The sequence below is a fragment of the Dermatophagoides pteronyssinus genome, unplaced genomic scaffold (genome assembly GCF_027571235.1).
Source record: "Dermatophagoides pteronyssinus isolate colony J.1.1.1.1 unplaced genomic scaffold, Derpt_VIB-CSIC_2022.12 sq0059, whole genome shotgun sequence".
NCBI classification, from domain to species: Eukaryota; Metazoa; Arthropoda; class Arachnida; order Sarcoptiformes; family Pyroglyphidae; genus Dermatophagoides; species Dermatophagoides pteronyssinus.
This window is the reverse complement of record NW_027461579.1, coordinates 54,350-74,937: the sequence shown is the minus strand read 5'-3', so window position 1 is coordinate 74,937 and position 20,588 is coordinate 54,350. Positions and strand designations below refer to the sequence as shown.

General features: G+C 29.9%; 6 protein-coding genes across 7 annotated transcripts; 4 read left to right on the top strand and 2 right to left on the bottom strand.

The window, feature by feature from the left end:
• Window positions 1-6: 6 nt before the first annotated feature.
• On the bottom strand, window positions 7-4,490 carry Myo31DF (Unconventional myosin ID). Its single transcript, XM_027346429.2, has 4 exons — window positions 3,744-4,490; window positions 2,985-3,453; window positions 1,729-2,857; window positions 7-1,667 (listed from the first exon to the last, which is right to left on the bottom strand). The coding sequence occupies exons 1-4, from the start codon at window positions 3,833-3,835 to the stop codon at window positions 169-171; spliced, it is 3,189 nt and encodes a 1,062-aa protein (XP_027202230.2). The 5' UTR covers window positions 3,836-4,490; the 3' UTR covers window positions 7-168.
• A 739-nt stretch (window positions 4,491-5,229) lies between these two features.
• On the top strand, window positions 5,230-7,180 carry LOC113796023 (uncharacterized). The gene is made up of 5 exons (XM_027346272.2): window positions 5,230-5,456; window positions 5,523-5,610; window positions 5,673-5,751; window positions 5,817-6,120; window positions 6,188-7,180. The coding sequence occupies exons 1-5, from the start codon at window positions 5,413-5,415 to the stop codon at window positions 6,927-6,929; spliced, it is 1,257 nt and encodes a 418-aa protein (XP_027202073.2). The 5' UTR covers window positions 5,230-5,412; the 3' UTR covers window positions 6,930-7,180.
• A 1-nt stretch (window position 7,181) lies between these two features.
• Window positions 7,182-8,335, bottom strand: LOC113795899 (uncharacterized). Its single transcript, XM_027346139.2, is given in 3 exon segments — window positions 7,182-7,920; window positions 7,997-8,052; window positions 8,054-8,335. Coding segments are annotated over 3 exon segments (690 nt in total). The 5' UTR covers window positions 8,222-8,335; the 3' UTR covers window positions 7,182-7,454.
• A 243-nt stretch (window positions 8,336-8,578) lies between these two features.
• Nopp140 (nucleolar and coiled-body phosphoprotein 1) lies at window positions 8,579-11,110 on the top strand. The gene has a single exon (XM_027346116.2). The coding sequence runs from the start codon at window positions 8,579-8,581 to the stop codon at window positions 11,105-11,107; it is 2,529 nt and encodes an 842-aa protein (XP_027201917.2). The 3' UTR covers window positions 11,108-11,110.
• Window positions 11,111-11,897: 787 nt separating this feature from the next.
• Window positions 11,898-17,560, top strand: LOC113795862 (ATP-binding cassette subfamily C member 4-like). Of its 2 annotated transcripts, XM_027346094.2 has the most exons (6): window positions 11,898-12,032; window positions 12,107-12,193; window positions 12,270-13,443; window positions 13,505-14,744; window positions 14,813-16,269; window positions 17,342-17,560. In XM_027346094.2, the coding sequence occupies exons 1-5, from the start codon at window positions 11,989-11,991 to the stop codon at window positions 15,988-15,990; spliced, it is 3,723 nt and encodes a 1,240-aa protein (XP_027201895.2). In that variant the 5' UTR covers window positions 11,898-11,988; the 3' UTR covers window positions 15,991-16,269; window positions 17,342-17,560. The 2 variants fall into 2 exon arrangements, with proteins under 2 accessions (XP_027201895.2, XP_075680357.1); XM_075824242.1 differs by having other exon boundaries at window positions 12,006-12,193.
• Kap-alpha1 (karyopherin alpha1) lies at window positions 17,489-20,189 on the top strand. The gene is made up of 3 exons (XM_075824237.1): window positions 17,489-18,057; window positions 18,143-18,971; window positions 20,133-20,189. Exons 1-3 carry the CDS (start codon window positions 17,489-17,491, stop codon window positions 20,187-20,189), a joined length of 1,455 nt encoding a protein of 484 aa, XP_075680352.1.
• Window positions 20,190-20,588: the final 399 nt, after the last annotated feature.

Below are 20,588 nucleotides of genomic sequence, written 5' to 3'. Positions count from 1 at the left end.
TTACAAAAAAAACACCAAATTTTAGATTTATTCAAAAATTAGACGAAAAACAAACAAAAAATGAATAAAAACAAAAAATAAATTTTGAAACTTTTTTTCTCATAGAAAATCAATAAAAAAATTTTTTTCTTGGTCGAAATGGGGTTAAATGGCTGGCTTAATATGGCTTTACAGACCATTTGAATGTTGTTGTTGTTGTTGTAATTGTAATGTTGATGGCCATAATAAACTAAGATGATTACCATTTCTTTTAAATAAAACTTGTATTGGATGTTGTCCACCAATTGGTTCAACAATTAAAACTTTTTCCTTATTACCTAATCGACAATGAATAGAATCACTTATGGTAACCATTAAATCACGTTTAGTTAATATTGAATATTGTTTCATTATGATTGCAACAAATTCACCAATACGATTTACTGGTCGAATAAATGGATCATTTGAATCAACAAATGCAACAACAAAATCATTACCACCACGTACATTAACGGCAACTAATTGATCAATACCTTTTGTTATGGCAATACCAGTTGCATCCATTATTGGTGTTGAATGGCCAACCAATTTAGATGTTTTCCAATCAATTCGATAAATACTACGTTCAGTAACAACAATCCAACGATCAACACATTTTCGTAAAAATGATGATGATGCTTTTATAACACGACTTGAAAATAAAACATTTTCATTTGGTAAAAATTGTCGAACTTCGGCTTTAAATTGATTTGCTTTCGAATTGGTTTCCTGTTGGCCAAGATAATTACCAATCCATTTATCCGAAAGACCATAATTTAAACGACGTCCACTTAATGCTGATGTTGCAATAATTTTCAATCGAAATTCATTCCATTGTTCACGTGGTATACGACGTAATAATAAAAATGCTTTCCATCGACGATAAATACGTTGAATAACATTGACAACCGATACTAATGATTTTGGTGCTTTTGGCCAACCATTTTGTTCCAATTCTAAACGCTGTTGTGTTGCTGTCATTCTACCCGATGATGATGATGATGATGAATGACCCGGTTGATATAATTGACGTGTCTGTATGGCTATTGAATGTAATTCGGATAGATATTGACGAAGTTTATAACGACGATATGCTTGCAGAATATACATAGCCGCACGAAGTTTTCGTATACGCATACGAACCAATGTACCACGCCAAACTTTTTGTAACAAAACGATTATCATATTAATATAAAGTTCACGTTGTCTTTCCAATTCTACTACTGTTTGTGGTGATCGTATAAATATTTTTGTTTTACCATATTCAACATCCGAATTAAAATGTTTATCATTGATCAATGCTTTACTGGCTTGTTTAGCATCACCATCACGAAAATTTGGCCATGTTGATGATGATATCATTTTATAACGTTGATAAAAACGTTCATATGTTGAACGATGTGCAAAACCGGCACGACGTACACGAACATTTTCCACCAAACCAAGATATTCAACCTGATGTGATACAATGGATGGATCAAATTTTGATGGTGATTTATCCGAATTCGGTTTTATACATCGAATATAGAATGGAACTTTTTTCTTAAGATTTTCAATCAAATCATTCATTGATGTTTTAAATAGATAACCAGCTGTTACAGGTCTTCGACTTACTTCGGTTATATTTTTTGCACCTTCAGGCCACATTTCTGTAAATTTGAATTATTTAAAACAGGTTAAAAATATAAAAATTCATAAGAATATTCATACCTGAAATAACTTTATTTTTACTTGAATATAAAAGACGTTTAAAATCCTGAAATAATGTATCGCGATTTTTTTCAATAAATCCTTGAATATCATAAACAACTGGTCCGGCATAATGTTTTAAACGAAAATGATGATCATATTCTAATGATTTATCTGTTGGTGATTTACGTCTTGAATCATAATATTTTTCATTACGATATTTATTATCCATTGTTTCCAGTAATAATGGATCAGTTATACGACCAACAGCTAAACATGAATCATCCATTGTTGCAAACATACCGGTTTTAACATTATCCATTAATGAACAAATTGGTGCATTATCAAAATAATCAATCTGTATCCAATTAATACCTTCACGTGCATATTCTTCTTGTTCTTGTCGTAATACTAAACTAATAAATAATTGTTGTAAACGTTCATTACAATAATTTATACAGAATTGTTCAAAACTATTCTGTTCAAGTACTTCAAAACCATATATATCTAATACACCAATAACAGCACATTGTGATTGAATTGATGATTGTTGATTATTGAATTGTTTATGATTAGCATTATGATCAACCATTAATGCACGATTAACACCAGAAACAACATGATTAAATAATCGTTCATAAATGGCTTTGGCAAATGAATCACGACCAGCTTCAGATTGTGCTATTGTATGATCTTTACGCATTATTTCACGATTAGCTGTTATTGTTCGTGAACATAATGCTTTTTCCAATTGTTCCATCGATATGGATAATAATTTTGAAACATTTTGTGCATATTGCCGTGTTTTTGGATCAATCAATACCGTTGATGATGATGATGATGATTTACCATGATCAGATTGATTCAATACAAATTGTATATTACCTAAATGTATAATAGCAGCTAATATATGATCAATAGCAATAATTTCATCATTACTAAATTGTAATATTTTCATTGCCGATTCAACTTGTTTATAATTTGCATTATCATTTGTTAATTTTGATACTTGTCCTTGTCTTAAATAATTATACAATTGTTGATTACGTTGTAATGATAATTCATTTAGACGTTGTTCAGAACAACCAAATAATAGCTGATAAAATGAATGAAAATTTCGTTCACCTGGTTGTTGTGTTACAACACGTGACTTTAAATTTAATTTTAAATGGCCATGAAAAAATGAGGTGACAACAAAAAAAAACAGAGACATTGATAAAACAAAATTAGGTTAATCATTGATAAAACATTAATTAATTTAGAAAAATTAATAATACCTTTTCTAAAAGATAATTATTAATATGGCCACCTAATGGATCACCTTTAAAATCAAAATTTATATCCATATATTTTCCAAATCTTGATGAATTATCATTACGTATTGTTTTTGCATTACCAAATGTTTCCAATATACAATTAGATTTGAGTAAAATATTTTTAACTCTTTCAATTTCATCTTGTCCATTAATATTGGTTATTGCAGCTAAATAACGCATTATAATTTTGGATGCTTCTGTTTTACCGGAACCAGATTCACCGGATATTAATATACAGGTATCCTGTACCTGTTGACGCATTGTTTTATATGCAGCATCACCAATAGCAAATATATGTGGTTGACGTTCAAATATTTCACGGCCACGATATTCACGTACATTATCCGCACCATATATTGATAATGTTTTATATGGATTTAATGATATACAAACTTCACCAATATAGGTATAATAATATCCTGATTGATATCTAATTTAATTTTTAAAAACAAAACAAAACAAAAAAGGAAAAGATATTTATTCAATGGTATCCAAGACGATCTTAATTATATTTATTTTAACTATCTATTAGTTTTATAACATTCGTCGATTGCAACAACAAACAAACATTCAAAAATTAAGAAATCTTTTGCAGATAATAACTATTAATAAATCACATTGATTGAATGATTTTTAACTAATGAATGTTGATTGTTGTTGATTAACAACAGCTAAATAAATAATAAAAAGCCAAAAAGCAAAAAACAAAAAAATTCTTACCTTTTTTTAAGATTTTCTATCAATGATTCTTTGGTTATATTTTCCAATAGAACACAATCACCAACACCAGCTTGTCCGGTTAAATGCGACATTTTTTCGGTTGTTTTCTTGATTTTCAAATACAAAAAACAAATATTTCTTACTGTCCAGATGATCAAATCAATCAATTAATAGGAATAAAAAACTTCCGAATGAAAAGAGATGCGATGATTCATCGATTTAAATGGCATTTCACCACCATATTATCATTATAAAACATCACAAACAAACAAAAATTTCTGTTCAAACACACAACATTTATTTCTGAATGAATGAAATGGATGATAATAGGATAATGGGATGTTTAAGTGGATGTTCACAAACGAATACACAAAAGAAAAAAACTGGTTAAGCCTTTCTTGGTTTTCTTCTTCAGGTTATAAACTTGTTATTTTGGATATGGTGAGAGAGAGAGAAAAAGTGAAGATTATTTACACCACTTTTATATAATTGATATGGCGCGATGGTAACAGACGGTAAAAAATTTTGGGAAAAATAAAATGGAGGGAAAAATGAAATGTTTTTTCATTCGAATCCAGCACACATTGGAAAAAGTTGAAAGATTTTTTTTTCAAATGGAAAACAAATGGTTAATTGATGCATAAATAAATTGAACAGTTTTTTGTTTCATAAATGAATCCAAAATGTTATGTTTGATTTCTACCTAAAAAAAGAAAATACAAAAAATCCACTTCAATCCATCCGTAGATAAAAACAAGTGAAAGAGAGAATGGAAAAAAGAACACAACGAAAGTGGAATTGTCATATATTTCTTGTCATTATCAGCGTAGTACAAATCTGCAATATTTATTATTATTTAGGATCCAATAGACAATTGATTTTTTCTTCTACTTTTTTTTCTTCCATCAATCGTTTACTGTTGTTTGTTGCTATACGATTTAAATGGAATACACACTTGTTGCTGGGAGTGTCTCATTACTAACACACACTTAATAATTATGATTATTATTTTGTCATGTGGGCTGCATTCTTCTAGACGGGATTTTTTTGACACTTGAAATACAATCATCAAAAGATCATAAGATCATTGATCTTAATGGAAACAAAAAAAAATACGATACCATTTGGTTTTGATTTTCCAAATTGAAATTGATCCGCTTATATTTCCAAAATATTCATGATGTAATCTACGATTGTTGTCAAATTTTCATTTTACAAAAATTATGACGAAGGAAATTGTCATTTTTTTCTAATGATATATTCGAAAATAAAAAAATCGATTGTATCGATCAATTCGCTACTTGCTACCATTTTTTGATAGCTACCATAATTTTATTTAGTAATCCGAAAATTTAGTAGCAGTTGACTATATAGGAACAAATTAGTTACAAATAGTGGTAGTTTTTTGACTACTTTTTTTTCTGGTCACTCAATATGCATGCCGCTCCACTCAGAACGCGTTTTTTTTTTTTTTTGGTATTATTCTTGTCATGAGTCAAAGTTGAGAGAGAGAGTCCGGTATTGTGGAAAATCATTGTTGTCATCGATTTTTGAATGAATTTTTTGTTTGTTTAATTTGTGAAAAATTTCGGCCGGATAATTTTCCGATTTATCAATCGGATAAATTTCATTTTATTTTTTATTTCTTTTGATTTTCAAATAATCCAAAATGGCCGATTATTTAGCATCGATTTTTGGTACCGAAAAAGACAAGTAAAGAATTCTGTTTTTTTTTTTGTATTGAAAAATTTCTAATTTTTTTTCTTTGCAAAAACATAGGGTTAATTGTTCATTTTATTTTAAAATTGGTGCCTGTCGTCATGGTGAACGTTGTTCACGTATCCATAATAAACCAACATTTAGTCAGGTAATTCATTATTCGCAACCAAATTGATTGTAAATTGTAAATAATAATTGATTTTTTTATAGACAATTTTATTGCAAAATTTATATCAAAATCCACAGAATGTAACACAAACAACCGAAGGAACGGGTAAAGAAATGCCAAGTAAGTTGAATTGAATAAATAGTTGAGTTGGTGAATTTTGACTAAATTCTTTCGAATCCATTTAGGAACAACAATTACTCGTGTACATACAATGAGCGATGAAGAAGCACAAGAACATTTTGATGATTTTTTTGAAGATGTTTTTATCGAATTAGAAGATAAATATGGTGAAATTGAAGAAATGAATGTATGCGATAATCTTGGTGATCATTTAGTTGGTAATGTTTATGTAAAATTTCGTCGTGAAGAAGATGCTGAACGTGCTGTTTCCGATCTGAATAATCGTTGGTTTGGTGGTCGAGCTATTTGTGCCGAATTATCACCGGTTACAGATTTTCGTGAAGCTTGTTGTCGACAATATGAAATGGGGTATGTTTGTTTTCCGTTGTTTTCGATGATAAAATTGTAAATTATCAAAAAATTTTTCTGTTTTCAGTGAATGTACTCGAAGCGGTTTCTGTAATTTTATGCACATCAAACCAATATCAAGAGAATTACGACGTGAACTTTATGGTAGACGTCGTGCTGATGCTATGGATCGCCGTAATGCAAATGATCGTGAACGTGAACGTGGTTATATGGATCATCATCATCATCATCGTCGTTCTTCACGATCACGTTCAATGGAACGTCGTCATGGAACGTCATCATCACGTGATAGAGATCGTGGCCGTGAACGAGACCGTGATCGTGAACGCGATCGAGATAGCAAACGGAAATCATCATCATCATCTCGTCATCGATCATCAAAAAGATCATCACGTAGCCGATCAAAAGATCGACATCGATCATCATCATCAAAACATTCAAAAGATCATCGTGATCGTCATGAAGATGATGATGATGATGATCATGAAAATGAAGATCATATCAATGATAATCATGAAAATGATGATAATAATAATAATGGTGATGATAATGATTATAATAATGATAATGATGATAACAATATTGATGATGGTTATCCACAGAATAATAATATCGATAATAATAATGACGATGATGATAATAGTAATAGTAATATGGTGGATAATAATAATAGTAATATCGAACAACCACCACCATTATCATATGCAAGTATGATGCAACAAATGATGGCCGAACAACAACAACAACAAGAATCATCAGAGATGGATAATTATGATCAACAACAACAGCAGCAGAATTTTTTTCAATAAATCAATCGTCAGCTGACAACAAAAACAAAACAAAAAATCGATTTTAATTTTTTTCATTCAAATTTATTTAGTTTGTAATTTAATTTTTCTGTTAAAAACACCAAAAAAAAAAAATCATAATTTTCATTATCATAACATTATTTACACACAAACAAACAGACAGCATCCATTCGAATCAAATCATTTTATATAATTTCGGTAATAAAACATTGATCAACATTACTTTTGTTGATCATCATTATCATCATTAACATTATCATTATTTTGATCAACAGTTTTTGTATCATTATTCATTTGGATATGTTTATAATATATTTTCATTAATGATTCAATCCATTCATCGGGTAATGATTCTTCAGATAATTCATCCATATAATTCATTCGTAATATTTCTTCCATTGTCGGTTTTGTTGATTCCATTATTTTCGTCGTCAAACAATAAAATCATAAAAGAAAATAAGAATTTTTTGGTTTGTAAAAAAAAGTTGAGTTGAGTGTTTAAATATAGGGGTTTTTTTGATTGAATTATTGAACATTTGGACGATTCATTTGTTTTTTAATTCGAAGAATTAATTTTCTACCCCAATTAAAACCAGTTTGTAAATATTTTGCTTCAATACCAGGCTGTGATAATATATAAACCATTTTTTGTTCCAATTTTGGATCTAATTGTTGTGCACGTGTTAAATGTTCTATATTTGGTTGTCCACGACCAACTGAATGACCAAAACGATTAATAATATCTTTTACCAGATCTTTAACACGTTTTTCACGACCATAACGATTTAAAGTAGAAAATCCAATATTTTCTTTTTCAAATCTACGTCTTAGATAAAGTAAACGTAATTCAATTAAACATAATAGTATTGTATGACGACCATTTTCCAATATTTCTTTATAGATTTCAAAACCAATAACATTTCGTTTGACTTGTTCGATTGATGGACGGAATTCATCGATTCGTTTTCCGGGCATTAATTTCCGGACAATACTTTTTTTGCAATCATATTTGAAAAGATTTACATTAGATTCAACGAGATTTAAAAATTTTTTAATAATAAACTTACTGAAATTGAATTTTATGATTAAACAATAAACGCAAACGTCTAAAAATGAAGAAAAAATAATCTTGGATTTTTAAATATACATTTGAAAAATATTCTAAAATCTCTCATACCAAACATAAAACTAGTGATAAATACTAAAATAAATGCACCGAGAAATGATAGAAAAAATACTATTCCATAATCTTGCGGGCGAAAATCTCGATTAGAAAATCCATAGCCAAACATGATTTGTAATTGTAAAAATTTTTTACAAAAAAAACGGTCAAATTGTAAAGTTATAAATTGTAAAAAAGTTATGAACAAGCAAAAAAAAAATTCGAATTTTTTTCGAATTTAAAACAAAAAATCGATTGTATCGATAGGATTCGACCATCCTTAAATCACGTTGTTCCATGCTTTCAGTGTTTTCGAATGTTGGCATGAATGCTCGTTTGTCTAAATTGTGTGATGTGTGTGTGTGTGTGCATTTGAAGACAACGAGACAAATTTTTTTCCATCTTTTTTCTGTCTTTTCGTCATCAATTTTTATTTGATTTTTTTTTGAAAAGAAAGTATTGATCTGATAAAACAAACAAGATAAACATGAATCAACAACAACAGCAGACAATCGATATGATTGTCATTGAATATTTAAAACAAAATCAACAACGTTTTTCAAAATTATATCCGGAATTTCGTCAATTAAAATTTGCAAATAAATCGAATCAAAATAAAGCAAATAATGGAAATAAATGTCCATCATTGAATGAATTGTATAATAATTGGTCATCGAATTTAAATGGAAAAGATGAAAATAATAATAATGCAAAAAATAATTCATTAACCATTCAGCCACCATCGAAAATTAATATTTTATCGAAAAAACCACAACAATCAAGTTCAGATGATTCAAGTTCCGATGATGATGATGATGATGGAAAGCCACCAGTTAAAAAAGGACCAGCTTCAGTAAAATCTACGCCTGTCGTCAAACCATCAACTGCTAAAAACGCAAGAGATAGCTCATCATCGGATGATAGTTCAGATGATGAACCACCAAAGAAAAAATTGGCAACACCAGCATTGGTTAATAAACAATCGCAAATTTCAAAAATAAATTTTGTACCAGCAAAAAAATCAACAACAAAACCTGAATCATCATCTGATGATGATAGTTCGGATGATGATGATCAGCCAGCTAAGACGACGATCAAACAATCTACAATATCGACATCGATAGTTAAAACACCTGTAGCAACAAAAACAAAAGTACAGCCGGCTAAAAAAGCTCAGGAATCATCAGATGATAGTTCGGATGACGATCAACCAGCCAAACCGATAGTAAAAACACCAGCAATCACCACCCCTAAAGTACAGCCGGCTAAAAAAACTCAGGAATCATCGGATGATTCGTCTGACGATAGTTCGGATGATGAACCAGCCAAACCGACTATTAAAAAACCAGCAACACCTAAACCGATAGTGAAAACACCTGTAGCAACGACACCAAAAGTACAGCCGGCTAAAAAGGCACAAGAATCATCGGATGATTCATCTGACGATAGTTCAGATGATGATCAACCAGCAAAGCCAACGATCAAAAAGCCTGTACCATCGGTAAAAACACCTGCAATCATCACACCAAAAGTACAGCCAGCTAAAAAGGCTCAGGAATCATCAGATGATTCCTCTGATGATAGTTCGGATGATAATCAGCCATCAAAACCGGCAATTAAAAAACCGCCCACATCTGCATCATCGGTAAAAACACCTGTAGCCACAATACCTAAAGTACAGCCAGCTAAAAAGGCTCAGGAATCATCGGATGATTCATCTGATGATAGTTCCGATGATAATGATCAACCAGCAAAACCGACGATTAAAAAACCGGCAAATTCTACACCGTTGATCAAAACACCTGTAGCAACAACACCAAAAGTCCAACTAGCTAAAAAAGCTCAGGAATCATCGGATGATTCATCTGACGATAGTTCAGATGATGATCAACCAAAAATGAAAGCGGTCAATAAGGTAACAACATCTAAACCGTTGGTCAAAACTCCTGTAGCCACAACGCCTAAAGTTCAACCGATTAAAAAGACTCAGGAGTCATCAGAAGATTCATCTGATGATAGTTCGGATGATGATGATGATCAACCAGCAAAACCGACGAACAAGAAGCCAGTAACACCTAAACCTATTGTAAAAATACCTGTAGCCTTGGCTCCTAAAGTTCAATCAGCTAAAAAGGCACAGGAATCATCGGATGATTCGTCTGATGATAGTTCGGATGATGAACCAGCCAAACCGACTATTAAAAAACCAGCAGCATCTAAACCGATAGTGAAAACACCTGTAGCAACGACACCAAAAGTACAGCCTGCTAAAAAATCTAAGGAATCATCGGATGATTCATCTGACGATAGTTCCGATGATGATCAACCAAAAATCAAAGCGGTCAATAAAGTAATCAAAACTACTATTACTCCTGTATTGTCAAAAGTAACACCGGCTAAAAAATCTAATGAAACTTCTTCGGATTCTGATGATAGCTCTGAGGATGATGATGATAAGCCTGTTGCAAAAGTAACACCTAAATCGACACCTGCAATGACTAAATCAGTGACAAAACCTGTATCAAAATCGAAAGCTCAGGAATCTTCAGATTCTGATGATGATAGTTCCGATGATGATGATGAAAAATCGAAACCAATGGCTAATAAATCTTTAACTGGTCAACAAATTTTTAATGGTACGAAAAAATTGGCCAATTCTTCATCAGATTCAAGTGATGATAGTGATGATGATGATGATAATGCTACGAAATCTACGATGACAAATGGTGGTTTAAAACAAAATGGTGAAACTTTAATGAATGGTCAAGGAAGTGGAAAAAAAACAAATACACCATTTCGACGTGTAAATGTTGAACAGGTAGAAATAGCTAAACCAGATTTACGTGATAATTCATTTAATTCGAAACGTGGATTTGATCGTTGGGGTGAACAAGCTGCAGCAAAATTATCAACAGTACGTGGTAAAGATTTTCGTCGTGAAAAAACGAAAAAAAAACGTGGTAGTTATGGTGGTGGACCAATCAATATGGGTGTTAATTCGATTAAATTCACTTAAATGTGAACGACAAAATCAACAATCGTATTTCATTAAATAATTTCATCGTTTTTTTCTCATTCGAAATATTCATCATTTTATCCATACACACACACACATGATTAGCATATTTTTCCAATTCTGCTGGCACCTGTTCCAACAACAACAACGAAAATTGTTTTAACATTGAATTATTAATCAGGGGAAAAAATCTTTGTTAATTACATTATATGATGATGATGATTATAATTCTAAAATAATTTATGAATGTGTATAATTATCATTTGACATTCATTCATTTTGTTGTTTTTATTCAAATCTATTTTTCTCTCTATGTTCACATCCATTTTTCTGAAAAAAAACAAACACAAACATACCATTAAATATCATTTTGCTGTTGTTGTGTAGTTGTAGTTAACCATAATTTTGGATTGAATAATTAAAATTGATTTTTTCGAAAATTTTTGAAGTTTTTTTTTGTTTTGCCAAGGAAATTCCATTGTTTTCGATTGCGTCCAACAGACGAAAAAAAAATAAAGACTGGTTTTCCATTTTTTTTTATTTTAAACCAAAATCAGCTGCAATTTGAAAGAGAGAGAGAGAGAGAAAAAAAAAATAAAGCCATTCGACCATAAACATCTTTCAAAGGAATAAATATAACCTGTCTGTATTTCTCAAATATTACTGTTACTTACATTGTTTGTTGCTCGATATCATGACAAACCTGTTGACCTAATCATCATCATTTTAGTTGATTTGTTTTTTGTTGTTGTTGTTGTTGTTGGTGTAATAAAACAAAAAAACGTCATCAAAATTTTTAAAAGAATTTTTCAAGAAAATTTGTTTTTTGATTAAGAATTTTGTTGAAATTCGAACAACAACGAAAAAAAATTCGAACGGAAATGGTCGAATCATATCGATGGTGGTACCATCGATTGTTTTCCAGGTTTGTAAAAAACACAAAAATTGTTTTTTGTTTTTTTGTTCTAAGATAATCTTCTTTTTTTACGATAATTTCAGATGGATATTTTATTTTTATCCATCAACAAAATCTAATGAATGTCCAAAACAAGATGAAGCTGATTGTCTGTTCCGAGAGTTTCATTCGTAAGTGATTCGAATGTGATGAACTGATTTTTGAGAAATTTTTTTTTCTTTCTTTTGTTGACATTTTTCATATTAGAAATTATAATGATCGATCAAAATTCATTCGCAATAATAATAATCGTACGCTTTTAGCTTTGATAAAAACATTTGGCCACGAAATTCGTCTACCGTTTGTATTGTTTTTCCTACAGGATTGTATAATCAAATCCATACAACCAATATTGATCGGTTGGATTATACGTCATTTTTCATCATCATCATCATCATCGAATCCAATGTGGATGATCATTGGTTTATGTATAACAAGTTTAGCATTAATCGTTTGTCATCATCCAGCTATGTTATTAGCATTAAGACTTTCAATGCGTATAAAAATTATATGGTCATCTGTGATCTTTGATAAATGTTTACATCTTTCATATCAATCAGTTTACCATCGAAATATATCTGGAATTATAAATCTTTTAACATCACAAACAAGAAGATTTGATGAATTTGCACTGCTATTTTATCATTTAATTCTGGTACCGATTCAAACAGTCATAATATTGATCATTGCATATGGTTATCTTGGATTGGCAAGTTTGTTTGCATTTACAATGTTTATAAGTTTTGCTTTATTAAATTCTTATCTAAGTCGACGATTTTCATCGAAACGTTCAGCTGCTATTGTTTTCACTGATCAACGATTAAAATTTTTAAACGAAACATTTACTCATCTACGAACATTGAAAATATTGGCACTTGAACAACCATTCATCAGGCGAATATTCCTGGCAAGACGTATGGAAATCCTTTACATTCATTGGCCATTAGTTGCACGATCAATAATGTTATCATTTTCAATGATGTCCAGTCGTGTTATTATGTATCTAACATTCATATTATCATTAATCATATTCAATGTTGCTGATATTCAAGAACAATTTTCAATTGAAACATTGCTGGTTTCAATAACATTATTTGAACGATTACGTTTTTCACTTGTATGGACATTACCACAAGCTATTTCATCATCATTCGATATGTTTAATGCATGTAAACAAATGGATCAATTTCTTGCCGAACCAAATGTTATCGATTATAAACATCGAACATTATCAGATCATGATCATAACAATAACAAACCGATTGTTCATGTTCGTGGATTAACACCGAATATAAATTGTCATTTTGATTTGAAAAACATTGAATTCAAAATTGAACGTGGACAAATTCTAATCATTATTGGTCCGGTTGGTAGTGGAAAGGTAAATACTGTTCTGTTTGTTTTTTCTAACCAAAAAACCTCTAATTATCTTATCTCTGTAGAGTACGCTGCTATTAACATTATTAGGAGAATTAAATGTACAAAAATCTAATCATTTCAATGTAAATGGATCGATTGCCTATACTGGACAAGAAGCATTCTGTTTTAATGGAACAATTCGTGAAAATATTTTATTTGGTCGTTCATATGATTCAAATCGATATCAACAAATTATTCAACTTACATGTTTAGATTATGATTTTGAACAAATGTCATTGAATGATCAAACAATTATTGATGAAGGTGGTGGTAATTTAAGTGGTGGTCAACGAATACGTATTGAATTAGCACGTGCTTTATATAGTGATTCTGATATTTATCTTCTCGATGATCCTTTCAGTTCATTAGATTCACATTTAGCTAAATGTATATTTGATCAATGTATTAAGAAATATTTACGCAATAAGATTGTTATTATGGCAACACATCAATTACATTTTGCATATGATCATCATAATAGTCATAATATTCGTGTTCTTTTATTGAATTCGGAACAAAAACAAACAGAATTCTATACGAAACCATTGATTGAACCATTACCACCATTCATTGAAAATGATCAAATTTTAGATGAACAACATCGACAACAACCAAAATCAAAATCAAAAGAAAAACATCGTTTAAAAGAATTGAATATTTCAAATGATTCATCGATAATTAAATCAACGATTGGTTTTAGTCTTTGGTTGGATATATGGCAATATCTTCAACGTGGATCTTCGGGTTTTGGTTCAATTCATTTGGTATTGATTACATCGATTGGTACACAATTAATGCTTTATTTATGTGATCAATGGCTTTCACAATGGCAATCAAAACAAATAACTAATGAAAATTTTTGTCAAATTTATACAGCAATCATATTGATCGGTATCGTTATGGCTATTGTACGATCATTTTCATTTTATAAATTATGTCATCAAGCATCGGAAATATTTCATAATCAATTAGTTAATAATATTGTTCATTGTACAACAACAACAACAACAACAATCAATAATCATTTTGATGGACAAATTTTAAATTATTTTTCACGTGATATCGGTATATTGGATGAAACATTACCGGCAACATTATTCGAATTGAATCTGGCATTATCACAAGTAATGACAATTATTATTGTTATATTATTTTTAAGTCCATATATGGCATTGATTACATTGATTTATATGATAATGTTAATCACTTTATTGGAAAGTTATGTTCGACCATTTCATCGGATTCGGAAATCTGAATTCGCCGGTAAGTTTATCATTCTTTTGCAATATTGAAATTTTGGATTTTTTCGATTAAAAATTTATCTATTTTAGCTAGAAATGCTGTATTCAATCATCTAACTTCGACAATAAACGGTGCGATAACTATTCGTGCATACCGGGTAATTGATTATTTTCAACAACAATTTCATCAGCTAACCAATCTACATACAGCTGAATTATTTGGGCAAAATGTTTCCAGTAGAATATTCTGTTTATTAGTTGATTTAATATCATTGATTTATATAATATTTGTTCTAATCACTTTACAATCATTTCATTATAATCAACAATTAATTGGTGTTTGTTTGGCTTCAATATTCAATCTAATCGGTATTACACAATGGGCATGTAAACGTGCAATTGATTCAGATTTTTGCATAAATTCTTATCGAAATTTATTGATTTTTGATCAATTAAAACATGAAGATAATAATATTCATGAAGTCGAACATGAAGTGTCAAAACATCGAAAAATATTCAAAACATCAAAATTGGCTATCGAAATCAAACAACTTTCGGCCTATTATTATGATACAACACCTGCATTGAATAATATTAATGTTCAGGTTGAACATGGTGAAAAAATTGGTATTTGTGGTCGTAGTGGTGCTGGTAAATCAACATTAATCAATACTTTGTTACGTTTAGTTTATTTTGATGGACAAATTCATATAAATGGACATTGTATTCGTGATATTTCTACATTTGAATTACGACGAAATTTCCTGAATATTATACCACAATCACCGGTTTTATTCAATGGAACCGTACGTGAAAATTTATGCCTTTTACTTAACGATAATCAACATCATGATGATCATGAATTATGGCAAGTATTAGATCTAGTTGGTTTGGGTTGTTTAGTACGATCATTTGAATTGGGTATTGATCAACCGATTATCGATGGTAAAACAATAAGTGTTGGACAAAAACAATTACTTTGTTTAGCAAGAATTTTACTACAAAATCGACAAACAATGAAACCAGTGATAATTATTATGGATGAAGCAACTGCACATATTGATCAACAAACAGATCATCAAATTCAACAAACATTACGTAAAAGATTTGCTCATTGTACAATGTTAATTATTGCACATAGATTAAATACAATAATGGATTGTGATCGTATATGGGTATTTGATAATGGTAAACTAATTGAAGATGGCCAACCACAATCATTACTTGATGATGATCATAGTCATTTTTTTCGACTAGTCAATAAATAATTTGTGATAAATAAAAAAGGCTTTTGAATAGATAAAATAAATTTAACAATTAATAAATTTACAAATTTTTCAAAATTTTTGAATCTTACTCATCACGCGCACACCATATTGTTGAACGTTTTTTTTTCTCCATATAAAAAGCTGTAAAGTTTTTTGTCGATGTTCTTTCTTTTCATTTACCATCGCCAAAAAAAAAAAAACATTGTTCATTTTTTTTTCAATTCATCTCAAATTTTTGATGTTCATATTTCATCATCATCGAAATTTTCAATGGAAAACGTAAGTGAAATGATAAAAATAAATGTTTTTTTTTTTTGGATTCTAAATTTAGCCAATGTCGCCAAATATACATTATTTTATACCACCTTGATAATGGTAAAAATAACTTTGAAATATTTGAATCTCTACTCCTCTTCTTTGATGAAAACCAACAATATTAATTAGGAGAGAGAAAAATTAATTAAATTTTTTAAAAAATTTCAAATCAAAAATTTACAAAAAAAAAATCCAGAAAAATCAAAATTCGAATTTTTTCCATTCAAATTCGTCATTTATGAACGGTTCGAGAATGAAAAAAAAATTTTTCCTCCCCCCATTTCTCCAATCAGTAAACGACAACGACATTTTAATGATTTGCTCTTTTTCTCTTTTCTCTTTTTGCGTATACGCGATTCGAAGAATTTTCTTCTTTTCCTCCAATTGCCACTGCTATTTTTTTTTCGAAATAAATAACAACGTGTGTGTTGTGTGTTGTTGTATAGATGTTTTTTATCGAGAAATGTCGGTTGTTTTTTTCTTTTTCATCATTTTTTTTTCTTTCGTATCCTCATCATTTGATTGCACACATTTACTTTGTTGTTGTTTTTCATTCATTCATTCTTGATAAGATATATATCCGATGTTAAATGATGATTAAAGAATAGTGAAAAAAAAAATTGATTAAAAAGTTTTTCTTTGTGTTTCTTCACTTTCTTCTTCTTCGAATAAGAACATCCATTCGAATCAAATATCTGTTTCTGATCAATTTTGTACATCAATAATCAACTGCTCAGACTGTAAAAGGCAACAACAACGAATTTGTGTTTTTTTTCATCTGCGAACACGCGTTTTTCCCTATTGAAATTTTTTTGTTTGTAAATTTTGGTAATTTTTTCTTCTAACTTGTCACATTCAATAATTGTTGAAAAATTTTGTTGTTGTTTTGCTGTTAATTTAATTCCCGATCTTGAAAAAAGATTTTAAAAAGTCGTTACAACTCGAACCCAATTCCATTTTTGTTTTCATTAAAATTTTACTTTTTTTTAGTTAAAAAAAAACTTATATTTTCTTGTTTTCTTTTTCACCGATTTAGGTTTATAATCTACGAAATAATAATAATAAAAATCAATCATCTGGACTTTTATCAAATAATAGCATAGTTGTTAACGGTACATCATCGTCATCATCATCATCGACAAAATCGACGATAACAGCCACCAACATAATATCATCACCAAAAATGTCAACCGGTCATCGTAAATATAAAAATGTTGGTGCCGATGCACAAGAATTAAGACGTCGTCGTGAAGAAGAAGGTATACAATTACGTAAACAAAAACGTGAAACCGAATTATCGAAACGTAGAAATATTGTCGATGAATCATTGTTGGATATGAATGGTACCGGTATAACGGAATTGATGATACAAAATGTTTATGTAAATGATTTGGAAAAGAATTTAGAAGCAACACAACAATTTCGTAAAATATTATCAAAAGAACCTAATCCACCGATTGAAGAAGTTATAAAAACCGGTATCATACCACAATTTGTTAGATTTTTAGAAAGTGAATCACCTTTATTACAATTTGAAGCAGCATGGGCTTTAACAAATGTTGCATCCGGTAATTCGGAACAAACAAATTGTGTTGTTGAAGCTGGTGCTGTACCCATATTGATTCGATTAATATCATCATCAAATGAAGATGTTGTTGAACAAGCTGTATGGGCATTAGGCAATATTGCTGGTGATTCATCACGTTGTCGTGATTTTGTACTTAGTCTTAATATTATGAAACCATTACTTGAGTAAGTTTAAATTTTTTTTCCCTATAGGGAATATATAGGGTTTATAAACATATATTTTGATTGATTTTGTTTGTTTTGTTTACAGTTTATTCAATGAAAATCTTCGTATGTCAACAATGCGTAATGCAACATGGACATTATCAAATCTATGTCGTGGTAAAAATCCACATCCAGATTTTAATATTGTTAAACAATGTTTACCGGTATTAGCTCGGTTAATATTTAATGCCGATTCGGATGTTTTAGCTGATGCTTGTTGGACATTATCATTTTTAACTGATGGTCCAAATGAAAAAATACAAACAGTTATTGATTCCGGTGTTTGTCGTCGTGTTGTTGAATTATTATCAAATACAACATCAAATATAGTTGCAGCTGCATTACGTGTAGTTGGTAATATTGTAACTGGTTATGATCAACAAACTCAAGTTATAATAAATGCTAATGCATTACCAGCATTATATAATCTATTATCTAATCCAAAAGAAACGATTGTAAAAGAAGCTTGTTGGACAATATCAAATATAACAGCCGGTAGTCTTGAACAAATACAAGCTGTAATCAATGCCAATATAATACCTGCCCTATGTGAATTATTGAAACATCGTGATTTTAAAGTAAGAAAAGAAGTTGTTTGGGCATTAACTAATGCAACAACCGGTGGTTCACAAGAACAAATAATGTATATATTTGAAACTGGTGGCGTTCAAGCATTATGTGAATTTTTAACTGTAAATGATGCTAGAATGATAACTGTTGCATTGAATGGTATTGAAAATATGTTAAAAGCTGGTGAAGTTATTAAAAATGCAAATAATGGTGAAAATCCTGTCGCTATGGCTATCGAACATTGTGGTGGTCTTGATAAAATTGAATTCCTTCAATCACATGATAATGTAGAAATTTATAAAAAAGTTTATGAAATTATTGAAAATTATTTCGGTACGGATGATGATGAAATAACAGCAAAAACACAGCCATCGATTCAAGGTGATCAATTTCAATTTGGTATTCAAACAACAACAGCAACAACAACGCCTGGACAACAACAACAGCTACCAACAATGTTCCAAGATGGTAGTAATCAACAACAACAACAACAATCGAATCCATCATTTAATTTTTAAATTATTGTGAAAAAAATGAAAATTTCGTTACATAACAACAACAGAATGTGTGGAGCTCTTAATAGCCGTTTGCTAAACAAACAAAAAAAATGCGAAAAAAAAATTTAAATTCATAGTGTGTGTGTGAGTGTATGTGTGTGTGTGTGTGTGTGTGAAACAGGTGTGTGAGAGTGATTATCAAATTTTAAAAATTTAAAAACTAATTCAAGTGAGAGAGAGTGTGTGTAAGTCAGTAAGTAAAATGTGTGAAAGTGAATTTGTATGAGAGTTGATTAATTAAAAAATACAAACACCTAAAAACACACCAGATTATAAAACACTATATATAAAAAAATGAACATTGAAAAAAACAACAACAAACATTTCAATTTTTTTCTTTGAATCATCGATATACTTTGATCAATCAAATCAATCCATCTATAGATTCTCTACACATCCATCTCATTTCACCAAAAACAACAACAACACACACATACATGGAGATACTCATTTCAAAAAAAACTAAATACAAACATTGTGTGTGCGGTATATCTATGAGAAATCAGGTTTGTATTTGATTGATTGATTTCAGATTTTTTGTGAATTTTAATCATTTTTTTTCCTGTTTACAGTGAAATCAGATGATTGGATATACAACATAAGGAAGAAGACAAACTGAGGAAAAACAACGAAACGAAAGCCATTAGGAATATTTGGCTGAATCTTGGACGTATAAAAAATTTGACCTATTACCACATGAAATGGGAAATGGAATGTTTGTTTCCAATTTGGTCATTTATGAAACAAAAAAATAACCTAACCAACAATCGATTGTGATCATATAAAAAACACACATACATACGATACACATACAGACACTGAATTACAATTACAATCATCAAACAACATTCATGCCATACATTTGCCAAAATTTTTTTGTTTTTGTTGTTTTGTTTCGAAAAAAACAAGAATAATGCGCTGGAATGCTCTGGTAGTGGTATGTGTAATTTAACATTTGAACAATGAATGAAATGGAAACTTCTAAATTACAGAATTTTCATTATTTTCAAACAACAACATTAACAATAATAAAACCTAAAATCAACAAACAAAAACATAAAACAAACAAACAAGTGTGATAGACGTGCGAGAGTGAAATAATAATAATAATAATTAAAATTTTTAAGAATTAAAAACAAAATTTAAACCTTTTTTTTTATTCCGGTGGATTGGATCCATGTCAAGGTTTAATCAATTGGATTGGATTTCCTTCTTTTTTGGTTTCTGACCACAGAATTGGTTTAGTAGGCGAAAAACAAAACGATTTCCAATATATGAATCAATCAATTTGATTACCTTTTGGGTTTTTATTTTGGGCGAAATGTGTCAATCAAAAAATGTTTTTGTTTTGTTTTGATTGAATCA

Excerpts from the sequence above, each read along its gene's own strand:
- LOC113796023 (XM_027346272.2), top strand. The coding sequence starts at position 5,413 with ATGGCCGATTATTTAGCATCGATTTTTGGTACCGAAAAAGACAA. Across the intron at positions 5,611-5,672 it reads ATAAACCAACATTTAGTCAG|ACAATTTTATTGCAAAATTT; the intron begins GTAATTCATTAT and ends ATTTTTTTATAG. Across the intron at positions 6,121-6,187 it reads TGTCGACAATATGAAATGGG|TGAATGTACTCGAAGCGGTT; the intron begins GTATGTTTGTTT and ends TTCTGTTTTCAG.
- Nopp140 (XM_027346116.2), top strand. The coding sequence starts at position 8,579 with ATGAATCAACAACAACAGCAGACAATCGATATGATTGTCATTGAATAT.
- Kap-alpha1 (XM_075824237.1), top strand. The coding sequence starts at position 17,489 with ATGTCAACCGGTCATCGTAAATATAAAAATGTTGGTGCCGATGCACAA. Across the intron at positions 18,058-18,142 it reads ATTATGAAACCATTACTTGA|TTTATTCAATGAAAATCTTC; the intron begins GTAAGTTTAAAT and ends TTTTGTTTACAG. Across the intron at positions 18,972-20,132 it reads ATGTAGAAATTTATAAAAAA|AATAATGCGCTGGAATGCTC; the intron begins GTTTATGAAATT and ends GAAAAAAACAAG.
- Myo31DF (XM_027346429.2), bottom strand. The coding sequence starts at position 3,835 with ATGTCGCATTTAACCGGACAAGCTGGTGTTGGTGATTGTGTTCTATTG. Across the intron at positions 2,858-2,984 it reads ATAATTATCTTTTAGAAAAG|TCACGTGTTGTAACACAACA; the intron begins GTATTATTAATT and ends TTAAATTTAAAG. Across the intron at positions 1,668-1,728 it reads TAAAAATAAAGTTATTTCAG|AAATGTGGCCTGAAGGTGCA; the intron begins GTATGAATATTC and ends TCAAATTTACAG.
- LOC113795862 (XM_075824242.1), top strand. The coding sequence starts at position 12,006 with ATGGTGGTACCATCGATTGTTTTCCAGGTTTGTAAAAAACACAAAAAT. Across the intron at positions 13,444-13,504 it reads GTCCGGTTGGTAGTGGAAAG|AGTACGCTGCTATTAACATT; the intron begins GTAAATACTGTT and ends TTATCTCTGTAG. Across the intron at positions 14,745-14,812 it reads TCGGAAATCTGAATTCGCCG|CTAGAAATGCTGTATTCAAT; the intron begins GTAAGTTTATCA and ends TATCTATTTTAG.